This window comes from Rattus norvegicus, chromosome 17 (genome assembly GCF_036323735.1).
Source record: "Rattus norvegicus strain BN/NHsdMcwi chromosome 17, GRCr8, whole genome shotgun sequence".
NCBI classification, from domain to species: domain Eukaryota; kingdom Metazoa; phylum Chordata; class Mammalia; order Rodentia; family Muridae; genus Rattus; species Rattus norvegicus.
In genome coordinates this window covers 76,737,254-76,762,603 of record NC_086035.1, presented here as the reverse complement: position 1 = coordinate 76,762,603, position 25,350 = coordinate 76,737,254, and the positions used below count along the sequence as shown (strand labels likewise).

General features: G+C 45.9%; 1 protein-coding gene across 6 annotated transcripts in view; it reads left to right on the top strand.

Annotated features, from left to right (window-relative positions):
* The window catches only part of Usp6nl (USP6 N-terminal like), a 128,084-nt gene extending 103,350 nt beyond the window's left edge, over positions 1-24,734 (top strand). For 5 of the 6 annotated variants that reach the window (XM_006254233.4, XM_006254232.5, XM_063276241.1 and 2 more), the window contains 7 exons: positions 1,627-1,675; positions 2,406-2,526; positions 5,379-5,473; positions 6,070-6,135; positions 6,227-6,326; positions 8,682-8,834; positions 18,757-24,734. In XM_006254233.4, coding sequence (XP_006254295.1) covers positions 1,627-1,675; positions 2,406-2,526; positions 5,379-5,473; positions 6,070-6,135; positions 6,227-6,326; positions 8,682-8,834; positions 18,757-20,129 — 1,957 coding nt within the window. In that variant the 3' untranslated portion in view covers positions 20,130-24,734. The remainder of the gene's footprint in view (positions 1-1,626; positions 1,676-2,405; positions 2,527-5,378; positions 5,474-6,069; positions 6,136-6,226; positions 6,327-8,681; positions 8,835-18,756) is intronic. The other variant, NM_001106120.1, reaches the window with a different exon arrangement.
* Positions 24,735-25,350: the final 616 nt, after the last annotated feature.

The window sequence follows — 25,350 nt, the reverse complement described above, 5'->3', positions numbered from 1 at the left end:
CCAACTCAAATTCAGCGGACAGTGGATTTAATCACGTGTGTAAGACCTATCACAGCAGGACCCAGGTCCTGCTTGAACAATGAGGGAATTCCAGCCTCGCTGCTGACTGTTGTGGCTGACCGTTGCAGCCTGTCCCTGTCCACTTGGCACTCACACACATCTCTTCAAACCATCCTGGGTTCCATGTCAGTGGAACAACAGTGTACATCTGTCTGGCGTGATGCGAACACATTAACCCTTTGACCACAAGTAGATTCCAAGCACTTTGCTGGTAGTTACGTTTAAATACTTAAATACAGTTACCTATTAGTACTTCTAATACAAGGTGGTAAGAGAGAGAAGATACTAATATATAGACATTCATACCAAAATATATGGGGAAAGTGTTAGTAATTACCAGAGTTACCTCTGGGTCAGAGTGTAAACACTTTCTTTGCCCTTCCCTCGGCAAGTACCTCAGCTATGTGGCAGGACTCAGGCCTTCAGGCCTGAGAAATCTGGACCATTAGCAGTCTCCAGACTGCGTGCTCTTTATATGTACTTACTATATCCTGAGGAATTCCCAAAATATTCCCCATATTCCGTGTGTGTGTGTGTGTGTGTGTGTGTGTGTGTGTGTGTGTGTGTGTGTGTGTTCTTTAGGTAGTAGCATCTACCTCCCTCCTAGTAATCAGGATCAAGTGATAACATAGTCATGTCTTTTGCCTGCTGATCCCAAAAACGCCCTAAGGACCCCCAAGCGGTCGGTTGGTGGTCTCCCTTCCAGTTTGGGAGGGAGACATTGCTGTGTCTCCCTACGGCTCATTCCTCCTTTCTGTTTTGTTCTGCTTTGGTTACTTTAGTTAGGGTCTTACTGTATAGCCCAGGGTGGCTTAGAACTTGTGATCCTCCTGAGTGCTGGGAGCACAGATGTGCACCACCAGGCCATTGTGTTAGAAGTGAGTGTCTGAGTCAGCAAAGAGTGAAGTGGCAGACCCAGAGGGCAGAGCGTAGTCTCGAGGCGTTAGGAGTATAGTGAGGCGTGGCTTCCCTGCTTCACCCTGCCGGGTCATCGCAGTCTTAGCATGCGGGTGTCTTCCCAGGCTGCCCCTCCTGTACTTAGCTGCTGCCATTAGAGTCTTCCTGAGGCCATCCGTCCACATTGTGTTGTCCAGAGTGGCTCCTGGTAAGATAGCAGAATGAAAGTAGGCAGTGAGCTTAAGAGACTCAGCCAAGCCTGGTGCCTTCCACACGACGGCTTATGTCTGAACGTGCGATAGCACAGCCTCAGATTAAACCCAAGAATGCTAATTGCATTTGACTTTAGCATACCTTTTAAAAACACAATAGTAATTTTATCTGGATTGTTTGTTTTTGGCTAATGGGGGAGGGGTGTTTGCTTTGGGTTTGTTTGTTTGGTTGTTTGTTTTGGTTTTTCCCAGACAAGGTCTTTGTCTGTGGAGCATTGGCTGTTCTGGAACTCCTTTTGTAGACCAGACTGTGAGTGCTGGAATCAAGGCATGTATCACCACTGCCTTGCTAGTCGCCCTGTTTCTTTTTCTTTTTTTTTTTTAAGTTTGTAATTTTAAAAATTAACTGAATTCAAAAGGACTAAGTTATATTTACTGTAAGTTTTTGTTTGTCTAGGCAGCAATCCTTGTTCCACGTTCTTGCTGCCTACTCCATCTACAATACGGTAAGTGGGTGCCTGCCTGCCTCTCACTTTCACTGAGGGAACCGGAGCGTCTTCCTGGCCCTCTCTACCTGACAAGGCCCTTGCAGGCCCCTTTCTTCATGCCCTGTGGCCTCCACAGCCGGTTAGCACTCCTGTTTTTATAGCTCCCATGCTGACCCCAGAGCCTTAGAGCTGATTTGGAAGTAGAAAAACCTAGGTGTGGCCCCAGGATGCCAGTGAGCTTCACTTTTTCTCCCTACAGACTGCTCTTTGGTTTTCTCTTTTAAGCATGTAGGAGCAGTGGCCGGCTGGCTGCTGGCTCTGTTGCCCCTGACAGCTAATGTCTCAGTATTCTAGCTTATCCCTGTTGGAGAGCTACAAGAGTGGACTGAAACTAAACCTTACAGCTTCAGAAACACAAAGGTGACAAGACATGGACGTGGGACTTGGGGACGACTTGCCAGCATCTGAGAACTCAGTGATAGTGGTGTTCTTTACTTTATATTGCAGTATCAATCACACAGCAGGTTTTATATGTAACTCGGGAGCTCTCCCCACCCCCGTTGACTTTCGAGCACAATTGTATTTTTGTATAGTGTATGCCCTGCTGCTGTAGCCATTGCAACAGTTATGTCTAGAATTGTCTGGTAATGCAGCTAAGCAGTTCCTGGTATTTTATAGATTAGCCTTTCCCATGTCTGTGTTCATGGAGTTCAGCTTTAAGCCCCCAGTTGTTCTCATTGTGTGTTAGGAGGTCGGGTACTGTCAAGGGATGAGTCAGATCACAGCTCTGCTCCTGATGTACATGAATGAGGAGGACGCCTTCTGGGCCCTGGTCAAGCTCTTCTCAGGCCCCAAGCACGCCATGCATGGTAAGAAAGAAAGCCTTACACGTATCTGTAAATAAGTGGGGAGCGCAGACTGTCAGCGAATTAAGTACAGCGCATGGAGATCCCCGATCTGATTCTGTTAGTCAGGAATTACTCATGTTGGGGGTTTTGAGAATTGCTAATTTCTCCTTTCATTTTTCATCACTAGGCTTCTCTACTCACATTGAATTTCTTTGTCTCTTCCGTCTCTTCCCCAAACTGTATTTCTGGCATTTTAATATTCTTTTTTTCACTTGCCTTCTGTCAAAAGAAATTAATTTAGGTTTGGAAGAACTTAGGAACATCCATATTAGGAAGAATAAAAGAAAACCTGTTGGCCAAAACACTTGCTGTTCTGATAAACTGCTGTATGCTTTGGTGTAACTCCGTTAAAGAATATTAATCAAGGAACAAAACCTAGGATTTAAAGAAAGGAGCATAATAATTAAGTTGTTTTTATGTCATGTGTGGTTTTCAGTTCTATGAGCCGCATGTTTCATTCCATTTAAGGAAAAGCTAATAGCATGTTTTGAGCTCTTGATATTTAGTATTTCACGAAACACATAATTTTTGTCTGTTTTCCAATTGGCAGGCTGAGTTTAATGGCCCTTTCCTTACATTTGCCACGAAAATGCACTGAACCTTATTTCAGAGTTTACACTCTACAGCTCGTCTGAGGAGTGAACATGGTATTTGCTCACACAGAGTGCAGGGTGACATGCTGTCTTCTTTCGTGTGCCGTCTGTGTGGGAACAGCAGCCCTAAGACAGCTTCAGTAGCTGAGGGTGTCACTCAGTAACCTGATAGCATGTTCAGGGCCCTCAAGTCAGTACCAGTACAAGTGAAACAAAGACAGTATTAGTCTCTAATAATGAACCACTTACGCCCACCGTGTGAGCATGTGTGCTCAGTACAGTGGGGGACCTGTCGCAGGGAATGCTCATTTAAGTTTGTCAGAATCAGGTCCTCCACAGTTGGATTTCACAGTAAGGTTGCAGGCTCACTAGTGGGAAGGGCATGTGTTGTCATCTCCTGAGCTGCATTGTTTAGACAGACACTGTCAGCCTTCACCTGGCCTTCTGTGTTTCCTGCCTCAGCCATGGGTTAATTGATAATTTCACCCAACTTTGGAAAATGGGATTTTCTTTTAAAACTCTTTGCTGACTTGGCTTCACAGTCACTGTTACCAGCCTAACCTTTAGGTAGTGTTGGTTGTCCAATCCGATTGTCCTTACAGGATAGTGTAGGCTCCTTTTGCGCATAACTTCGCACTTGAGCGCTAACCTGTCTGTAGCCCTGTGCAGTCTGTGACTGAAGTCGGCCTCTGCTCTTTGTGTTTTCTGGGTGAAAGTGCAGCCCTTGGAAGTCTATGGAATCAACCTAGAGCTGGGTAGAGAGTAGTCTAAAATACTGGGCCCAGGATGTCCCTGAAAAGTGAAGAAATGTTAGGGAATTGTACCATGTTTAAGCTGGTTCTCGCTGGAGTGCATCGACTTTTTAAAAAGTCAGATTTCTCTTGAAATTTTTCTGTCTCCCATTGCTGTCAAATTGACCGCGAAAGTGGCTCCAATGGAGAGATAAAGATTTTTAAATAAAATCATTTTACTGTAAAAACTTATAACTAAGTGAAGGGCCGAATCTTTGGAAATTTTTATACACATCTTCAAACTGAAAACAAGTTGTCAATGCGGTATTCAGTTGATGTGTTCTCTGGTCTCCTGACACGCACTGGAAGCCATTGTTCTTGTTTTGGCCTTACTTCCTTTAACATGACAAGTGTAAATTTTGTGTACTTTTATTAGTCAGTATCAAGTTACATTTTACAAAACTCTATATGCATTTTGTTAAGGGTTTTTGTTAGAAAATTCACTAATGAAGTGTATTGAATCTTTCATTACATTTTCTGGTTTACTTAGAAAGCCATTGGTTTTTAAGTCACATGTGGTGTGAAGAGCTCATGAACTCTCAGATTAAACAAATATGTGAGACTAACTTAAAGCAAAATGGTCTTCATTAAATCTAAAAGACAGCTTAATTTTTGTAAGCTCCTGTCAATAACGAATATCCAAGGAGAATGTGTATGTCACACTTGTTGCTGCTTTCTTAGAAACCAAAGATGTCTGTTAAAATCTTGTAGGTGTGCTCAGAAAATGGTTTGAAAATACTAATTGCAGGAACAAAGTCCATTGAGTATATGTTCTTGAAATGGATTATATAAGTATTTGAAAAGGAACTTATGAATAAAAACAGTTACAAATTCAGTGGGCTAAATATGCAAATTAGTACCTATTTACCATGTACAGTTACTTCCTAGAAACCTGAAGATGAGTTTTGGTATAACTTTTTTAAATTTTTTTTTTTTTTTTTTTTTTCGGAGCTGGGGTCCGAACCCAGGGCCTTGCGCTTCCTAGGTAAGCGCTCTACCACTGAGCTAAATCCCCAGCCCGAGTTTTGGTATAACTTAAAGTTACTGCACGTTTTAGCCAATGGCCACAGAGCAGCTTAGCGCGAGGTGGGACAGCTCAGGAGGAGACAGATGGACAACACTGGAAACAGGCTGTTCGAGAAATAGATTCTGTTTCTGGTGTCTTTTGCTGATACCACTGTTTTTCTCCTAATTAAAAAATACCTTTTCCTCTCACAATTTTACTAAATGAAGGTGGTAGTTAGCAACCAAATACTAGCTAAAAGTTTCCCAACCCATAGTTCCTATGGAATCATATCCATGGTGGGGAAGAAGATGGAGGTCGCTGGGGACTGTTTTCATAGCCACAGGTGCAGTATGTTATGGTTTTAAGTGGGGGTTTGTTGGTACTGTCTCTGAAGGGCTGTTCTTTTGTTTGTTTGTGTTCTAGGTTTTTTTGTCCAAGGTTTCCCTAAACTCTTGAGATTTCAAGAACATCATGAGAAAATTCTGAACAAATTTTTGTCCAAACTAAAGCAGCACTTGGTAGGTAGATGTCACTGACGGACAGCTGCTCACACAGAGAGGGAAGATGCAAGAATTAAATTGAGCCTGGGTTTCCTGTTTTGGTTAGCTCACTGTGGACCCATAATCCTCAGTTGTTTGAAGAACATTCGATTTATAAAATGTAGTATCACTATAATACTCAGGCCTAATTCATAGATTCAGAATACTTCTATGAAGCTGATAGGTACGAGTAATAAAATTTTTACAAGTGTGATTCTCCATTATTTTGGAGGTTTTAAATTTGTACAAAGGCATTATAAGAGTTATAAAAAACTGATTCCTTGTGAAACATCTGTGTGCTTTAATAAAATACAGTGCAGTCAAATAGTTCACTGTAAAGAAAAGTAGTCACAGTCCTATTATGGTCTCACACTTTGTGGTGATTCTTATAAGTTAGATTTGGGGACTACAAATGGGAGTAGAAAAGCAGAGACAGTTTGAAACTGTCTGCAGTGAGAGCGCTGTGCGGTGGTGGGAAGGCTCTGTGACCGCTGACAGCAGCCGCCACGGCCTTCCCCTTACTGTTGTTATTTTGTTTGCTACAACTCAGAAATTATGAGGTCTTTGTTTTTTAGGATTCTCAAGAAATCTATACAAGTTTTTACACAATGAAGTGGTTTTTTCAGTGTTTCCTTGACCGAGTAAGTACTGTTGTAAACCTCAGTTATGAGAGCACCAGCCCACGTGAGAGGAAGCACCGATTCACACCGCCCTGCTTTGTCTGTCCTGCAGACTCCCTTCAGGCTGAACCTCCGGATCTGGGACATCTACATCTTTGAGGGAGAGCGAATTCTCACTGCTATGTCTTATACAATCTTGAAGCTACACAGAAGTAAGGAAACATTTGACCCTCAAAGCCTTCATTAAATCAAGGCTTGTTTTAATTCTGACTAGCCTGGGCTCCCTCTACCCTGTGCTGTGGTTTTAGAGTTTTTGAAAACTATGTCGTTAAGTTTTTCTTGCGAGTCAGCAGGGAACAAGACGCTGCATCCGAGAAGACCTTGGGCTCCTCCCTCCTGGCACCAGTCTCTCCTTCACACTCAAACACTAGGACGCTGGGTTTGGTGTCACTGAGAATATTCTTCTCAAGGGTGGGCTCCACTGGGACCCTCATTCCTTTAACTGATCTGAGTCTCCTAGGCGAGTGGGCGGGAAAATACCTGTGACCGTTTCTTTCTCTAACAAAGAACGTCTGGGTTCAAGCTCCTGATAGGACTTGCGGCCACGGCCTCTGAGCAGCAGACACACGAAGTCTCTCCCTGCAGAAATGCAGGCTTTCAAAACAGAAGCCGTCAGTTGCAGCATTTCAGGGGCTCTGCGGGTGTGGTGTGTTGGGCCTCAAAAGCCAGCAAATGAGTTTTCCTGTCATTTTCACTTCAAACTTAAGCCTCGTGAGTCCTCGTAGCTCGAGGTGTGGCCATAGGTAGCCTAGAACTTAATGTGTGTGTGTCCTCCACACTTGCCATGTACCCTACCCTCACACATCATTCTCAAACCATTTGTTCAGCGCTCTGATTGAGGGTGTGGGTCAAGTTTACGCTGTGTTCCTGCTGCTCCCAGCCACACTCAGTGCCCTCGTTCACACTGCCTGGTCACTGACTTGAGTGTAGTGAGCACGGTAGAACCTCATTAGCCACACTTCCCCTGCCGTGAGACCTCAGTGTCTTCGACTTTCCTGGCAAACTGTCAGAAATGTTGTGCTTGTGGCCAGCACAGGCTAACGCATCAGAACAAAGCATTGGTGACAGTTCCTTCCCAGAGTCCAGTCGTGTCAGCGCCGGGTGAAAGCCCCTTCCTCCTCCTCCTCTCCTTTCCCTTCCTTCTTTACATCACTACTCTGGTAGGATAAATACATCAAAATATACTGAAAAAGTGCATTTCAATTAAATAATAATTTAATGTCCCTAAACAGCAAAAAAGAAGTGTGGTGTCATGAACTCTGAGGAGAGCAGTCACTTTACTTACCAATAAATCATTAAACTGTATAAGTTGTGGAAAAAAAAATTCCTGCCTGCTGTTCTTTCCATTTCTTGTTTAAGAAGCCAAGGTCTTCGATGTTCAGTGCTTTTCTGACTGCCGCATGAGGAAATGTGTTGAGCAGGGCACAGACGCTGCTCTTAGGCTACAGGGCTTCACTCTGACAGAAAACACTTGCAGGTGTACTGGGTGGGTTAGCGAGCACAGTTAGTTATACATAACATAACAAAGGTTTTAGATGATTTCCTCACAAAAATAAGTGTGCGTGGTGGTAGATCTAAGTCACACTGAAGTAGTCATTCCTCAGTGGGGAACCTGTATTAAGACACTGTGTGGCTTGCCATAAGGTTTCACATCATTTGCTAGTTAGAAAAAATAGATAGCAAATCAGAAAAAAGAAAAGAAAAAAACCCACTCTCTCTGGGTACTGAGCAGCTAGGCCTAGCCAAGGACTTCTTTCTCTCTGTTTCCTCCCGGTTGCTTTAACGCTGGCACACTGGAGATTCTTTACACATTGGTTCTAAAGGGGAAATCCAAATGCACGGGATTGCACTAAACAAACAAGAGTCGTGCCGCTCGCTTCTCACATTAGTGATAGTTGAGAAAGAGCGTGGACTTGCCTTTCAGTAGGGGAGGGACGGGACCCAGACACTGTGCCTTGTATTGTGAGCTGACACCCATGGGCAGCCATGAGCGTGGCACTTCTGGTAAGGCGTGAGGACTGCTATCTCAGTGGGCGTCTGCGTCCTCCTTTCTGTCTGTGGTTTGATTTTTTTCCTAACAAAACTAATTTCCTCAGTAATAATCATACAAATAAGGTTAATAGTCCGGTTTTGAGGGAAGATTTCTAACAGTCAGTGTGGAGTTAAAGAAGACTTGTCCGTCTGCGTTAGAGCTGCAGCTGATAAATGAGGTAATAAACCTTTATTGGCTCCTAGAGCTCCGGCTGCTGGTTAGTGTTGATGTCGAGACACTATCAAGCCAACGAGAAAATAGTCAGTCAGGTACACCTTTCTCCTCCTAACAGTATCAGCCTGGCACTTCTAATGTCTACCAAGTTTTAATGATGTTCACAATAGGAAATCTAAGTTGTGTGTGTCTCCTTTTTTAATACCCTCTTTAAAAACACTATATTCAAATAAAGTATATCTTTTCTTCAGCCTAAGCAGACCTGTTGACGGGTGTTTGCCTTTCTCTCATCCCTTCGTAGAGCATCTAATGAAGTTGTCTATGGAAGAACTTGTAGAATTTCTTCAGGAGACTCTCGCCAAGGACTTTTTCTTCGAGGATGATTTCGTAATAGAGCAACTGCAGGTCTCTATGACAGAGTTAAAGCGGGCCAAGTTAGATCTCCCAGAACCTGGTAAGAAGTGCCATGGCCCCTCGTCCAACTCTGTCGCAGAGGGCATGACCCTGTTAACACTGACTCTGTTGTCATTAAGACGTAAGCATTATACTTGGTGGTGACACAGTATCAATTAATGTCTTACCAGCTACTAGAGGATTTGTTTTCTTTTTTAGGCAATTGAAAATGCCATGTGACAATGAAGTATTTGATCACATCCATCCACCATTGCCCCCTCCCTCCTTCCCCAGGTGCCCACTCTCGATTCTTCCTGTCTTGCAGTCTTTCCAAAAGTTGTCGTTACTTACCTCCTGGTACAGTTAGTGCTGCTTAGGCTTACAGATGCCTTAGATTATAAATTAAGGCATGAAATTCAGTTGTGCAACAGGAATCACACAAAGCGGTCGGCTACTCCTGTATCCGCCATGAGACACTGTTGTAACAGTAGTACATTTTGCCAGGTAGGCCAGTGTCGGGGCCCTCAGAGTCCAGTGCTGGGGGAGACTGGGTTTGCCTTCTCTCCCAGTAGCCTGCACAGTGCCTTCTGGTACTATAAGCTATCTATAGGAAAGATACTTTCCCGGTTAATCAAAGTCGCTCTTTGTGTCCTGGCGCTGAGCTGTCTTCAACAGTGGGGTCTCACCATCTAGTTCCTCAGCCAAGAGGAATGCTGACAGCCCGTGCTGCTCTGGGTGGTTCCAGGACTGTGCTAGGCAGTAACTCAGAGGGAGCCGTTTCGCGCCTGTCATTGACATTCTCCTCTGATAACCCATGTCCTTATCCTTTCACACGTCGGCATGTAGAGCAGTGTGGCTCTGGTAAAACTAAAATTTAGAAATTTGAGTGACAAAAAATTCTAATTTGAAGAGGCAAACATACTTTACACTAATCATCATATTTTGGGAACCTGGGTACGCTATAGAGAAGTAAAGCCCCCGTGTAATGAAAAGGGGGCTTACATATGACGTGTGTGCAACTCTGCCTGCTAGGTGTCCTGCTGGGAAGTTTGCTGCAGATTTAAAAACAGAGAAGAAAAGTGTTTTTCATACTTTGGGAGACCAGATAGGAAAGACAGGATGTACATAAATTGTAGTGAATGTAAAAGGGACGCTTAGAGAGGTAGGTCTGGCATCCATGGGGCATCACAGGGCCAGTGCGAGGCGCGAGGGGAAATAGGAAACCTGGGAGGTTGGAGTAGCCACAGTCTGACCGCACACTACTTGACCAGGACATCATGTTCTAGAAGTTCATTGGCTTTCACCGTTTTCTCTTCCACTGTTGCTCTAGTAGGTGGTGTGGTAAGGGGTCAGGAAGGGGAAGGGGTGGACGGAAGCAGAGTCAGTTGTTCATGCTGGCTGGGCTGGTGTCTCCTGATCAAGTGCCTCATTGGATGTTCTTGTAAGACAGGAAGCAGTTCCGTTCACGAAGAGTTGTCTCCCTCAGGAAGACCAGGCTGCAGCGCTTGGACTTCACCGAGGGCTGCAGTCAGCACTGAGTCCTGGGGTCATTGGAATTGAGGAGAACTCACCTCCTCACAGTGGTGATTGAGTTGAGCATGGGCCCCGGGAAACCGTGGCCTTTGCTAAGCGAGGTTGGCCCTCCCATCAGTGTAATGAGTGCCCAGTGATTCTCCCCTGTAGCAGGAAATGCATTTACAGCAGCAATTACTATACTCCCCTATCGTGGCGTTTGTTTTTAAATATCCCACCTCTATTGAAGAAGAGTTTAAGGTACTTTTAAATAAAAGATAAATGTAAAGAAGAAAAAACATGTAACTCACAGATGCGTGGTGACATAAAGTTTGAAACCTATGTAATAGATCAAGATGATAAATACTTACTTCCCACCTAATTATCAACTAATGTTCAGAACGCCGCTGTGTCACGTATGTGGCATATGTGGCACCTTCCCGATTACTTTCCACACAGCTAACTAGAGGTGCTCCTAATTCTGTACGAGTGGCCGTGATAGTTTGTAGTTGGGAGAATGTGTGAGAAGGTAAAAGCAGAGGGTGACACGGCTAGATCCTGCTCCTGTCACATCGGCAGTTACGGTGGAATGCGGCATGATCACCCTGTGTCTTTAGAACAGTGATGTCTCTGCCTTAGTATTTCTACATGGCAGTGTTTATTTTCAGAATGTTCCTGCCCCGTGAACTCCTGTTGTTTTCCTTTCTGAGTTGTCATGATGACATCTGAAGTAACATTCCGTCAAAACGCTTCCGTGTCATACCTACCTTTAAGCTTCTTATGTGTGTGGGTGTCCTGCTGCATGTATAGCCAACCCCACTTGTGTGCCTGCTGCTTAGAGGTGCCAGAGAGGGCGCTGGGTCCTCTGGACCTGAGTTACAGACAGAAATCAAATCCTGGCCCCTTGCAAGAGCACGTGGCGCTCACCTGCTGACTGCGTTTTCAGCCTCATGGCCGTCCTTCAGACACCCAGGACTGCTGCTCCCGCTGGCTCCTTACCACACCGAGCTGTAAGCTTGCCCGAAGCACATGGCGGAATCCTCACAGTGCATGCTGCTGTGAAGCCTTCAGTAACTGTGGTGTTTGGTACAGGAGCATATTGTTTTGTGCATATTCCGTGAGCTTTACGTCTAGCATCCTCCCATAGTACTTTACCGTGTATGAGCTTGTCTGTCTTCCCTCTGTGCACTGTCTGTAGGTGTTCAGTCGCCTGGCCGTAAGGGAGTCACTAGCATGCTGTGTGTTCTAAATTCCTTTCAGTTTTTTTCCTTGTGGCTCCTTTGTGCTGTTTAAATCCTAGCCTGTGCCAAGGCCTCACCTCCTTCCACCACTTCCCGTCACCTGCCTGTTCCTCACGCTGCACTCTGTATCTGAGTCACTCATCCCCAGTTAACCCCTGAAGCTCTTCCAGGTTTTGTGTATTTCTGGCTATGGTAAAATCATCAACAGTCACGGATACTCAGGTTTTTAAAATCTCCTGTTCTGGGCAGCTCTCGGAACCAAGTCAGCTACAGTAAAGCTTATGGAGCTCTGCGCTCTGGACACTTGGTAGTGTCCTGTGGACATTTCTCTTAGCAGCAGTTAAACGGGGCCACTGTCGCCTATGCTGTCTCCTCCTTACCACGCTCTAGGGAAGACCAGGTCTTCAAGAGAAAACCAAAGCCTTTAGCTGACGTAGAACAATATTCCCTGGCTCCCAGCACTCTGGGGTGGCCTCCCAGTGAGGTGGTGTCTCCTGGGAGTGTTCTTGCCCAGTGTCCATTGGTATTCTCAGCTCATCCTTTTGGAATATATTTATTGATAACCTTTGTTTTTGTGTTCTGTTAAGGTCTTAAAGGACAATTTTTCTGACATGTTTTATTTAGACTTTTAAAATTAGTATTTCATTTATTGAAGTCCAGATTATAATACCTAGAGGTTTCTTGATTGTTTTTGTTTCATTTTAAAAAGTTAGCATAATATTTTAGATCTAGTAATTTTAACATTTTTCTAAAGAAGTTAGTTCGTGTTTGGTTCTATTTACAAATGACCACAACTATTTTATTTTGGATTTTAGTTTGGATTGTGTTTGTATTGTGTCTGGTTACTTCCGGCAGAGCAGCGGGCAGCAGCTCGGCCTTGCTCAGGCCCCGAATTGCAAAACAGAGCAAACCAATAAAGAAGTTTGGAGCCCTGTTCATCCCTAAACTGTGCTGACTGTACCAGTGCCATCTGTCTGTGCATTTAAAAATCAGAAGTTCAAATCAGTCACCCATTTACTATGTTAAATTGGTACAAAAAGGCCAACTATACAACTATTTGTTATATAAAATATAAATAATAGAAAAATAAATTATTTAATTAAGATGCCACATTGATCAGGTATTTGTTTCCTTTAAACTTCTCTGTGCTTAAGTCTGGATCTTCGGGGGTTGAACTGTGCTGATAAATGTGGGGTCTGGGGGAATAGTAGGCGTGCATGGTAGGATTCTTAAGTTCTTAGCAGTGACCCTAACCGAGCCTGCTCCCACTTTGTTTGTTTGTTTGTCTTTTATTTGCTCGCTCTCTGGGTTGGTACCCTGTCGCTGGCTTTACAGAAAGCCTAGACACTAGCCCCCTCTTCTTTGTTGTTTACTTCTGGCCTTTCTTTCTGAGGCAACCAGATAGAAACTTTTGTTATTTTATTTATTATTTGGTAGAACTGTAAACTATTTTCATTGTCATTACACATCATTATTACTAATCCATGATTATAGATAGGAAACCTTGGGTTCAAAGGTCATCCAGCTGCTAAATGATCAGCACTTTGGCTGATTCCAGAGCAGAGCTGTTTATCATTCAAAAGTGGCATCTGCTGCTCTGACCAGAGATGGCCTGAGTATAGAGGGGGAAGCTCTCCTTGGCGCTAATCTTCCTTTGTATATACACCTCTCCAACATGGAGTTCTTGGGCTTTGTCTCTAGTTGTCTCTGAACACCTCTGAGCTAAGCCATTGGCTTACACACTGTGACTCAGGCATCATTACCCACTGAGCCTTCTCAGCCTGCCCACAGGATCCCCATGCTTCTGCATGCACCTGGCTAATCGCTTGACCTCACACTAGTGTGTGTCCCTCAGCGCAGAAGCCGCACCTCAGCATTGGCAGTGCTGGTGGAGGGCCTGGCTCAGGCCGGCTTTTGAAGTTCTAGTGCTTTTTGAGGGTAGAACCTATACGAAAGGTTAGCACAGAACACTCGGGGGTATTGAGCCATTCTCTATCCCGTCTGTACATGTCATTCAGCGCCAGTGTATGCTGACGCTGTGTTCCTACGATCTGGAAGTACGAGGCTCATCAGAAGAGCTCAGCAGCCCTCTGTAATTCTTACAGGTTCAGAGCTGCGAATGCCTCTGAGGTGCTTCACCTCCACCCTGTAGTAGAGTGTGGTGTCCACTGGGTGGTGACAGAGACCTGAGTAAGACCAGAGACAGGCCTAAGGAGACAGAAAAGGGACCCTTTTACCTTCTTGGGAAGTTAAACGACTGTTGGCATTTTGGAGCTTTTAAAGACAAAAATGATAACAAACAAAAACAGAAAAGAAACCTTGGGTTTTGGTTTTGTCTAAGTCGTATTAACTTACCTTTCTCGTGGGTGGGGAAAGAAGGCAGTTAGGGCTTACATGAATGACCGTGGGTGGAGAGCCCTGATGTGATGTCCTCACACAGAGCTCTGGCCGGAAGTCACCTGTGCTCTCTCTCAGGAAGGAGGAGGGGAAAGGTCATCTCTGACTCGAAGCTGAGCAGAAACTTCATAAGATGCGAAACCACATTGCTCTGTTTACTGAGAAGAAGGTGGGGCAGTGAATGCTGGCTGTAAAATGCCCCGAGTAATGATGGATGCGTCTGTCTTCGTGTCAGCTCTGCTCGAGTCTGAGCATATTTGCTTGGGAGGAATGAGGATGTGGGGCATCCGTTAACCCAAAGACTCTGTGTGTGTGTGTGTGTGTGTGTGTGTGTGAGTGTGTGTGTATATGTATGTGTGTGTGAGTGTGTGTGTGTGAGTGTGTGTATGTGTGTGTATGTGTGTGTGAGTGTGTTTGTGTGTATGTGTATGTGTGTGTGAGTGTGTTTGTGTGTATGTGTGTGAGTGTGTGAGTGTGTGTGTATGTGTGTGTATGTGTGTATGTGTGTGTATATGTGTGTGTGAGTGTGTGTGTATGTGTGTGTGAGTGTGTGTGTATGTGTGTGTATGTGTGAGTGTGTGTGTATGTGTATGTGTGTGTATGTGTGTGTATGTGTGTGTGCGTGTGTGTATGTGTGTGTATGTGTGTGTGAGTGTGTGTATGTGTATGTGTGTGTGTGTGTGAGTGTGTGTGTGAGTGTGGTCCATCTGCCTGTCAGTGTTCACAGATTTACTTAAATCTACTTTTGTGATGGAAGATACTTATTAGAACATAAAGACATACCTGGTAGTGACATTTGTTGCTCCTATGGGATGCACATGTATTTCCTTGGCCCAGTAAAAGTTGCATACCTCATCATCACTTTAAAAAGTCACCTCTGTGTAGAAATCATGTAGGTTTTCCCTCTTAATTTCACCGTAACAGAGGTCAGATTGCTTGAGAAAGAGTCTGTGGGCTTGGTCTGGCCACCATAATTGAGAGACCTTTGAGATACATATCATTTAGAGCCTGCTTCTGTGAGGGGATCCCTGCTCATAGGTTCGTAACTTCCCTGAGACCACCTCCATCTCTTGCCTCCATGTGGCTCTGGCTTCCTTCCTTTCTGTCCTCTCTACTCTGCCTACCACACTTTATTCCTCTCCTTCCATGGGCACTTTTGCTGAGACCATCACTACGTATGAAAAACACATGCACTTGATCGTGGTGGCCCTGCCGAGATTCATGGGAGAAATACGATTGTAATGTAACCCAGCAGTCGGTCAGCAAGTGTTTCTGGAAGATGTATGCTGATTCCACTGTCATAGGCTGTGGTAGTCTGAATGAGACCCTATAGGCTCATATATTTGGATGCTTGGTCCCCAGTTAATGAAACTGTTTGAGAAGGATTAAGAGCTGCGGCCTTGGTGGAAGAAGCCTTGGGCTTTGAGACTGCAAAAGCTCATGCCAGGCTTAGCCGCTGTTCATGCCTGCTCTCTCACCATGCTTCTGGTTCCCACCACAGTGATAACGGACGAATGCCTGAAACAGCTGGCAAATCCCTGGTCAAATGCTTTCTTTTGCTGGAGTGGCTTTGGTGGCAGTGTCTCTCCACAGCGTAGAAGAGTAGCTAAGACACGAGCCCTGCGTTGAGTACCCCTTAGCCTGTTCCCCACGCACACAGCAAGAGGAAGGGAGTGGGCAGTTTGGAAGCATTGCCTCCTGGCCCTGGCACTGAGAGGCCCCTCCCTCGCTGGGAGGCACTCTGGGCTAGCTTGCTTCACTGCTGTTAGCATTTAGAGAAATTGATTTTTAAGCACTTAGAATCTTAGGAGGCACTTTTCTTACATTCCTGTCTACTGCGTCCTTATTGAAAAGTTTTACTTCTCAAAGAGGCCATGTCCTTTGTGCATTTAATATATTGGCCATGTGCCTTTTAAACACAGGCACCTAATGAGGGCTTGACATTGAGGAGAGAATTAGATGTTATATAATCTTGTGTGGCTCTCCTCCCCAGACGCTGCTTTCTTAACTGTGAACCGGGAGAGTTTTTACTCAGTGTTCTGCCACTGTCAGTGTGGGCATGTGCCGCTGCTCCGAAGGAGTGCAAAAGGAGAGGCCACTAGGGCGGGGGAATGTGCTATGGGTTAATGGGAAGAGCTTTCCTGGGATATTTTAGAACAGGCACAGACATTGTGCCCTGCTAGACATGCTGGTCTCTTATTAATCCAGCAAATGAAGTCTGCTGAATTTTTCCTTTAATTCTTTAAAAAAAAGTTGTAAATTTTATTAAATTTTATGGGTGTGGTTGTCTTACTTGTGTGTATGTCTGTGTGTGACAAACTTGTGATGCCCACAGAGAGCAGAGGAGGCACGGACTGCCTGGAATCACAGTTGCAAAGGTTTCGAACCATCATGTAGGTTCCGGGAGTCGAATGTCGGCCCTCTGGAGGGCCAGCCAGTGCTCTTAACTGTGGAGCATCTCTCCAGGTTATCTCCTTCAGCCTTACTCCATGCACAGGCATCTATCGGACTGTAGAGACGGCTAAGCTGTTAAGGGCTAGGCTCACACCAAATGTCAGATGGCTAGGGTATCAGTTGGTTTTCCTTAGATATAAACTTCCCTACTTACTTAAATGTAAAGTGAGAGGCAAAAACTTTTCCTGCTCTTTATACTGGAATAAACTTTCCTGCACCTGTCTAGAGTTTCAGCCTAAATCTTTCTCTTGCTTATGGATAGACTTCACGCCAACGTGTGTCCAAAGCAAGCATCCCACTGCCTCCACCGCAGGAGAGTGCCAGGAAAGGCGCAGGTGCTAGCCTCAGCCATGTGCTAGCCTCAGCCATGTGCTAGCCTCAGCCATGTGCTAGCCTCAGCCATGTGCTAGCCTCAGCCATGTGCTAGCCTCAGCCATGTGCTAGCCTCAGCCATGTGCTAGCCTCAGCCATGTGCTAGCCTCAGCCATGTGCTAGCCTCAGCCATGTGCTAGCCTCAGCTATGTGCTAGCCTCAGCCATGTGCTAGCCTCAGCCATGTGCTAGCTGTCACCCCCCGAGCAGCTTCCATCTCTGCCTCAGTTTCTTCCCTGGGAGATCACGAAGCCATGCGCCTGCCATCAGTGTTGGGTTACAGTGTTCTCAGTGATGACTGACAGACACACTGCCGGCAAGTGTGACTATGGTCATCGTTGCTTATTGTTACCATAGTTTAAGTCTACACCGCAGAGTATAGCTCATCTATTGAAAAGTCTCTAGAGTTTTCCAGTTAACCCAGGACAAACTACTGGGTCCTCTCCATGTACGATGTGTTGATTGGGTCAGTGTTCTGGTCTCCTTCCGCAGCCCGCCGGCCTTGTTCAGAGAGAGTGCCTCCTTTCCAGCTCTCCCTCCTGCTCGAGCCTCCCCTCCTGGTTTTTTCGTTGTTTTTACCACTTTAATCTTCCTGCTTGCTTTGTTCTGTCTGGGTTGGATGGGATGGATTGGTTGATTGGTTGGATTGGCTGCTGATGGGAGCCAGGGCCTTGCACAGGCTAAGCGGCTGTTCTGCCACATCTGTTAATTGTCTGTGTCACATGGGTTCCGAGATCAGACTTGGGCCCTTAGCTTCTGGGCCCAGCACAACAAAACACTGAATCGTTCTTAAACATCCTGAAGAAATGGGTCTGTAGCTATTATTACCAACTAAAACTTCCTATAAAGAAACAAGCAGTATGAGAATTCCTAGTAGTGAATATAGTACCCCACCCCTAAAAAAGAAAAGAAATAGGGAGACTGTGGTGACTGGGGCCTTGTGGAATCCCATCTCCTGCTCACAACATCCACGTACAGTCATCGTCAGTAAACATCGGTTAACTGTACCATAGACTGCATATTGGAAGAAAACAAAGCCTTATTTTCAAGGGTCAAAATGTTTTATAACAGTTAAGACATTTTTCAGTTTTTGCAAATGAAATGTTTATTTCCCTGATAATCTGGTAATGTCATGATAGAGCATTTAAAATACTTTCTGCTAGCTGACCATTTTATTACACCGTCCTTCAGGTCCTCACAGTTCTGGGTTAGTTATTTAAAATATAGAAGTAAATGGGCTGGAGAGATAGCTCTGGTTAAGTACGCTGGCCGCTTAAGAAGACCCAGCTCCTTACCTCCAGCCTGCAGCCATGGGTAACTCCGTTTCTAGGGGACCTAGTGCTCTCTTCAGAATTCCAGGCTCCAGACATGCACATGGTGCACACACATGCCTGCCAGCCAGGGACACTCACAACATTTTTAATTAAATAAATTACCTAATGTAGTTTTCATTCTTAAATTTCTTTTCATGGCTTTACATTTTTAAGTAGGGTCTTGTTGGGATGTTTGTTTTCGGCTGGAGAGTGTTTTCCTTTTAACAGTAAGTTATGCTGTGGAAATGCCCAGGTTAATAACAACCTGGGGACAACTTGTGGAAGAGAGTAAGTTATCCAGTGACTTTCGACTTTGACAGATCTGCTTGAAGCTAAAAGCAGAGATTTCACTGATATCAAAACCATTTTAGTTGAGATGTGTTAATTCTCTACCATTGACCAGTTCCTTTAATGAGAGCGTGACTTCTGCATAGAAAATGTGTCACAGTGTGTAAGAAAATACGAGAATTAGGCGTTAGGCAGCTGGTGGCCCTTGCCTGTGAGGCTGTCTCACCTACACAGTACCGACTTAGGCTGAGGTTAGCTCTGTCTTCCTGTCAGTCACCCACACTCTGCAGTAAGAACGTCTGTGTCTCCTCGCACGGCAGATAATCTACAGTCGCTCATAATTATCTCCCAGACTAGGTACCCATCATCCATGCGCTTGCTTACTTCTGGGTTTATTGTCATTTCAGGTAAGGAGGATGAATACCCAAGGAAACCCCTGGGGCAGCTCCCACCTGAGTATACCAATCACTTGAGCAATGGACAAAGAAGTGTTGGCAGGCCCAGCCCCAAAATAAGCAGCAGGAGAGAAGATGGGTCGCCTCACAAGGCACATGAGCACTCTCCTGCCCATCACAGCAGAAATGGCACCCCAGAAAGAGTCGGGCAGTCAAGACGCAAGTCTGTGGATGAGGGTAGTAAAAATCTGAAGCAGGAGGCAGATTTTCAGAGAAAACCTTCATCGGGCACACAGGACAACTCCAAGCATTATAACCATGCAACTGCTAACCAAAATAGCAATGCACTTTCCAACATCAGGAAGGAGTTCGTGCCCAAATGGAGGAAGCCATCGGAGGCCTCAGCTATCGAAAGAACTGCTAAATACGCCATTGAAGGCAGAAGTCACTCAGTGTTTCCCGCTCTCTCTGTCGCAGTCCCAAGTTCTGCTGAGACCCGATTGTCAAACTCAAGGCAAAAGATGAAGGCTTTTGATGGTGGTGAGGGGAACCGGGGTTCTAATGCTTCCCAGTATGACAACGTACCTGGGAGTGAGAGCGAGCCTGGAGCGTCTGCAGAGGAGGGACCGGAGCGGACTCACCCTCACAGTCCAAGGAAGCACTCTGAGCCAAGTCCCAGTCCATCAAAAGTACCCAACAAGTTTACCTTTAAAGTGCAGCCTCCCAGCCATGTACGATACCCATCCCAGCCAGCAGGGGAGGATCACAGAGCTGCATATCCACCCTCCTACAGCAACCCGCCTGTCTACCATGGAAATTCTCCAAAACACATCCCTACGGCCCACAGTGGCTTTGCGTCCACACAGATCAGCCTGGGGCCTCAAGTGAACCCTTCCAGGAGACCTTACGGTTCCTCTCTTTCAGGTGACACTTCTCCAGAGAAGTCCTACGGCCGCCTAACTCCTGTTCTTCCCTCTAGTCGAATTGAAGTCCTTCCCATAGACATTGGTGCCAGGGGATACGGCAGTTCAGGGTCACCAAAGAGCGGAAAGTTCATCCTTCCCCCGGTGGACTATTTGCCTGAGAACAGAAAATGGTCAGAATTTAGTTACACATACAGACCTGAGGTGCATGGTCAGTCATGGACTCAGGATGCTACCCGTAGCCACTTAAGCAATTTACCAAAATACACAGCCTTTCCGCACATACCTCTTCAGGACCACGGCCTTCCAGAAGTGTCTGTAGACAGTCCAGTGAGGTATAAGACTTCACCAGCTGTGGAAGAGGCCAGTCCTCCTGGGTATCCATACGCAGGGCCCACACCTTCAGCACATCACTACAGAAATCGAGAGGGCCTGTCTGTTCAGGAATCAGTGTTGCTATGAGAATTTTCTGTATTCACTGACAACAGGGGAATAGAAACCATATGATGCCCGTGTTTATAATTGCCAAAGCAGTATTGTTTATATTGTAAACAACTTGTGCAGCTCAGTGTGTGTCAGTAAGGAGAGTGTGGGGTGCTTCCCTCCGTGTAGAGGCCACTGAAGAAGAGCGATTCGTTTGCGTCCTGGCTGAACGTCTGAGAGTGACCTGGAAACACGGCCAGGTTCTCTATGCTCTTCCCTTTGTGTCTCCCCCTCACTCCCGGTCTGTTCTGACTACTGTCAGAAAGCACTGAGACACTGTAGAACACATCCTCTGAGGGCTGTCCCTCGACTCTGACTAGATGAGGCAAACACCTGTGCACATAGATTTTGTTTTTTAAAAAACCACCTTTAATCTAGATCCATGGAATAACTGTTTTTTTTTTTTTACCCCTTATCTTTTGGCCCACCCCACCTGGACATATTTTAACCTATGTTCTAAACTAAAACTAACTAAAGTTTATCCGACTTTATGAATCCAGCGCCTTTCAGAATGTCATTCTCCTTCAGGTGCTGCCATTTTCTCAGCTCCTGAAAGTTAAAGGCTGTGGAGAAAGGCTCACCACTCGATGGTGCCTAAAGTGGTTCAGTTAGCCAGAGTGAGCGGCTGCACAGCGTTCACTGTGTCCCCTAAACTCCAAGTGTCTCGGTGCTGCCATGCCCTGGGCTCTGGACCGGCTGCAGAGGGACCTGGAAGTCAGACCTTGCAGTGCCGTAGGCGGTGGGCAGTTCCTTGTCACAGTAAAGCAAGGCTGCATCTCCCTCACAGGCCCAGGGCACCGTCCGTCCGTCCATCCGCACGGCTTTGTCACCCAGGCTGCACAGAGTGTAGTAGGTGGATGGGTGCTGCAGCACTCACTGGGCCATTACATCGCCCTGATCAAAACTGTGAAATGCCCTAATGACTGATAAGAATCTAGAGTTTTGATCTTTGTAAAAAAGAAAAAAAAGTAGTTTGTTTCATAGTTTTGGAAATTTCTTTCAATGAAAAATAATCGAAGTTCATGTTTTTAAAAAGGCAATGATTCCTTTATGCTGTCACACACTACTGTCACCAAGACACTGACAAAGAGCGGGTTCTCCAAGAACCATGGCTGTGTCTCCGTAGATGCTCGCCCACCATTACCCTCTTGTACTCTTGTAGGAAGGCCAACAGTGACGCTCCCCCGCCCCACAGCGGGACTTAGGCTTTTGAGGTACAAGAATATGTCTTCATGAAAGTAACATTGTTTATCTATCAAACGTGACAATATTTTGATGTATATAATGATTCTAATGTAATTTAATTAACGGAATGATGTTTTTAAGTGTGGAAGCAAATGCAGTATATTAAAAGTGGACACCACACCGACACCCCCTACTCCTGACCAAATAACCAGGCTCTTGATTTAGATCATGTGGAAGGTGAGAAATAAATGTATGTAGACATGTAGTTGAGGATCTTACGGTTCTTAGAGTATGACTCTGGGACTCGTAAGGAGCAAGCTGTACAATGTAGTTCATGAGGGCAGCATCTGTGCCTCTTCAGAAAGTACATATCTAGTGGTAAATAATGTAGATTATATATATATATATATATATATATATGCAGTATATATGGACACACTATTTTCTTATGTCATCTATGGCCTTTTTTTATCTGTGTACTTTTTGATGTGATTGTTTTTAACACGCTAAGAGTAATCCGTGTACTTTGTTCTGCGTCTTCTGTGCAGCTTCCCAGTGGCAGGTGCTGCACCCCGGGGCTGGCCGGGCCCGCAGATGTGCCACCAGCAGATCTTACACACGCTCAGCTCTCTGCTTGCATTCCAGTGAGACCGTGTTTAGAACCACGTCGCCTTTCCTTGGCTTAAGCGTTTCTAATGGCAGCAAAGTCTTCCCCTCCATAAGATGTACCTCTGTTGGCTTTCAGTAGGAGATTTTAATTTAAAATTATTTTGCCACTATACAATTTTATTTTAAATTTATTTTTAAATAAAAGAAATGATAAGAGAAATAACACTGACAAAGTGATTCAAAATATATTTATAGAAAACGTTTGCTGAGGGCATTCCAGGCAGAGCAGCCAGTCAGGTTCCATAACTGCACGCCCACAGTGTGCTTGCCCTGGCTGCGTCTCCCCTCATGGTATCTTGGCCCACTTTTGTCAAAAGTAAACATTTGGGTGTGGTATCGTAAGTTTCTTCAGAAGGAGTCTTGCTGGTCTTTACGTAACTAGTGAACTTAAGGTTGTTTGGGGTTTTGTTTTTGTTTTTGTTTTGGTGTGTGATTGGTTGGTTTGCTTGTTTGTTTGTTTGCTTTGCTTTGCTTTTAATTCTCAAGTCTCGCCCTTATACCACCTAAATCTTATCTTGGGTAAAACACAAGGAGGCATATTCCCCGTGTCTAATGCTGTCCTCTTGAGACTCTTTCTAACAAAGATGCCCCAAGTTGTCTTATGTTCCTGTTGTGGGATGTTTACAAACGGTTTGTTGTTATTTTGGTTTCTGAAGATGGAGTCTTGCATATGTCCTGCCTGATCTTACCGTGTACACGAGTCTGACCCGGAAATTGAGGTGCTCCTCCCTTAGCCTGCAGATGCACCTCCCATCTTGCTCAGCACAGGGTTTTCGTGGTGTGGGTTTTGATTGTCTTTGTTTTCAGGGGTGGACATTGAACACGTCGTCTCAAACACTGCCTGGGAACTAGTGTTTCAAATTCTGTGTAGGTCAGAAGTTTTGGAGCTCAAAAAAGTGGTATCAGGAAAGTTAGGGAAAAGTCCTCTGGCAACAACGTTATCAGCTGTCCTCATGTCAAGATTTCTGCTAGTCACAGCTAAGTAGCTTCGAGAAAGGAGGTGTGACCCTCTCACCCCCAGACGCTTACACACTCCTGCAAAGTAGACAGAACCTGCAGATTGCCGATACCTGTCGGTGGTCTGCTCCTCAGCCCAGCTGCTATCCAAGCCCTTTACAGTGAGAAGTCCCCGCCCTGCCTTCATTTGACCATCAGTACTGAGCAGCTAGAACTCACAGGGACTGTGTCTCCACACTTGAGAACATGAGGGCTTTGATTTGAGTCCATGGGTAATCCTGAACAGTTGCCATCCTGACGTCTTCCTGAATCTTCTCATGTGTGAGCATGGGATATGTCTGTTCAGGGCTGCAATTTCAGTGTTTTGTGGGTGGTCTGTTTCCTTACTAGGACTTCTTCTCTGTTGCTGTTTTCTTCTCTGTCGTCAGGACTGTTTTCTACCCTCCTGGAGTCTTGAAACCTGCTCTCCCATTGAAGGAGAGGAAGACTGGGGTTGGCTTACATTTCTAGGGTGTTGGGAGAGCTGGAGAATTGGGGTCAACATCCCATCCAAAGACTTCATGAGTTAGTTTCAGTTTAGTGCCAAGGCAACTTCTTTTGGGACGTGTGGGGCTTGAGGATTGGGGGTTGACAGGGATCATAATCCGATAGACACTTTGTTATCCAGAGAGCATTGGTAATTTGCCATAAGTGACCCAAAGCCACCAGAGAGTGCATGTCCCAGAGAAGAAGGCCAAGCAGAGCAGGCAGGCACCCACATGGCAGACTTACCCATGAGAGAGGGCAGCAGTATTCTGTGCATGTTAGACGTGTGGGTTGGAGGCTGTCAGATCTGTTTGGTAGGCTGAGTTTGCTGTCCAGTAGTTGTGTGACTTTGGGCAAGTCCCAGACTTCTTCTTGGCCTCGCTGACCTTAGCGAGAATGTGGGCATTTGAGAGGTACGGCAGAAGAGAAGGCAGTCATGATCTGATTGTGTGAGTGATGGAGTTACCGGTGGTAGTGGTTTGAGTTTTGTGTCTGTGTCAGCTGCTGTTCTAAGTCCTGGTAGAAACTGATGTGACAAACCCTTGTTTTCATGGATCTTCCGCCCTGACCCACTTACCTCTAAACTGAAGGTGGGTTTTTTGGTTTTGTTTCTGGTGTTTGCTTTCTGACTGTTGGTCTTTCGTATTTCCTAGGATCGAGCTGATTGGTCTGAAGTGTTTGGTTCAGTGTCATGCACTAATACGTGTTGTTCTCTGTAACTACGTGTCACGGCACTAGGCTTTAGTGGGCCAGGAGGGGTTTGACCTTGTTCTCACGAGACTGAGAGTCTGAAGAGCAGCCCAGGGGTAAAGGCAGTCAACTTGCATGTGATACAAGACAGGAAAAGCAGAGCCGGTGTGACTTGAGATGGCGCCAGCCCCTCACGTATTGTGGTTGGGTGGGTGGTATAAAATGCAGCAGACCTGTGCTCGGATGTGGGGGTGGCAGAGTCTGTTTGTGTTTGGCCAGGGGGAGATGCTTGCTGGCCTCCTGTCACCCAGAGCCACATTCAGGTCACATTGTGAGCACAAACAGGAGGTGGCAAGCCCCTTGAAGGTTTGGGTGGGGTGGGAGTCGCTGTATGGAAGGACAAGGTGAGGCGGGGACACGGAGGAGAAGTCTGTGGGGAAGACAGTGCTGAGGGGAGGCTGCTTTGCCTGCCGTGTTCTCCAGGCTCTCTCCAGGCTGCCCCTGGCTTCTGGTCTGGTGCCCTCTTGTACTCAGAAGTATTAAACACTGATCATGAAACCCTCTGCAGTGCAGCCTTGACTTATTTGGGGAAAATCACAGTCGGAATACAAAGCAGGCAGCACGGAGCAGATTGCATTTGAGCATCCACTCAGCAGAGCCACTGTTCAAATGCTGCCACCATGAGTGGTGGTGGGGAGGACCCTGCCATGTGCTAATGTAACTCTGCGGCTGCAGGCTCGGCAGGTGGCGGGGTCCTTCTGGGATTCCGTTTTCAGATGTGTGCCCAGTGGCACACAGTGGAGTCTGAACATAGTCCTTTGTGCTCCATTTCTGAGGGGAGGGTCCCACCCTAGGCTACTCCCCTCCTCGGCAGGGACCTCAGGTGTCAAGTGGTGGGAAAGCGCTGGTGAATGGCAAGACCCTGTTTAGGGAGCAGATAGGACTGGGAGGCCCAGCAGTCATGTGTTTACCCACTTCTGTGGCAGGGACCAAGAAGGAGTGGTACCCAGAGCCATGAGTGCCATAAAGCAGTCACCTTCCCCAAAGACGACTCTCAAGAGAAAAGACGGGACCTGGAGTGGCTGTGTGTTGGGGGTGGCCATGAGAGCAGGTAGAGGGGAGGGAGGTGTACAACTACGAGAGGTCGGGCAGCTGTCGAGTGCTGACATGGGTA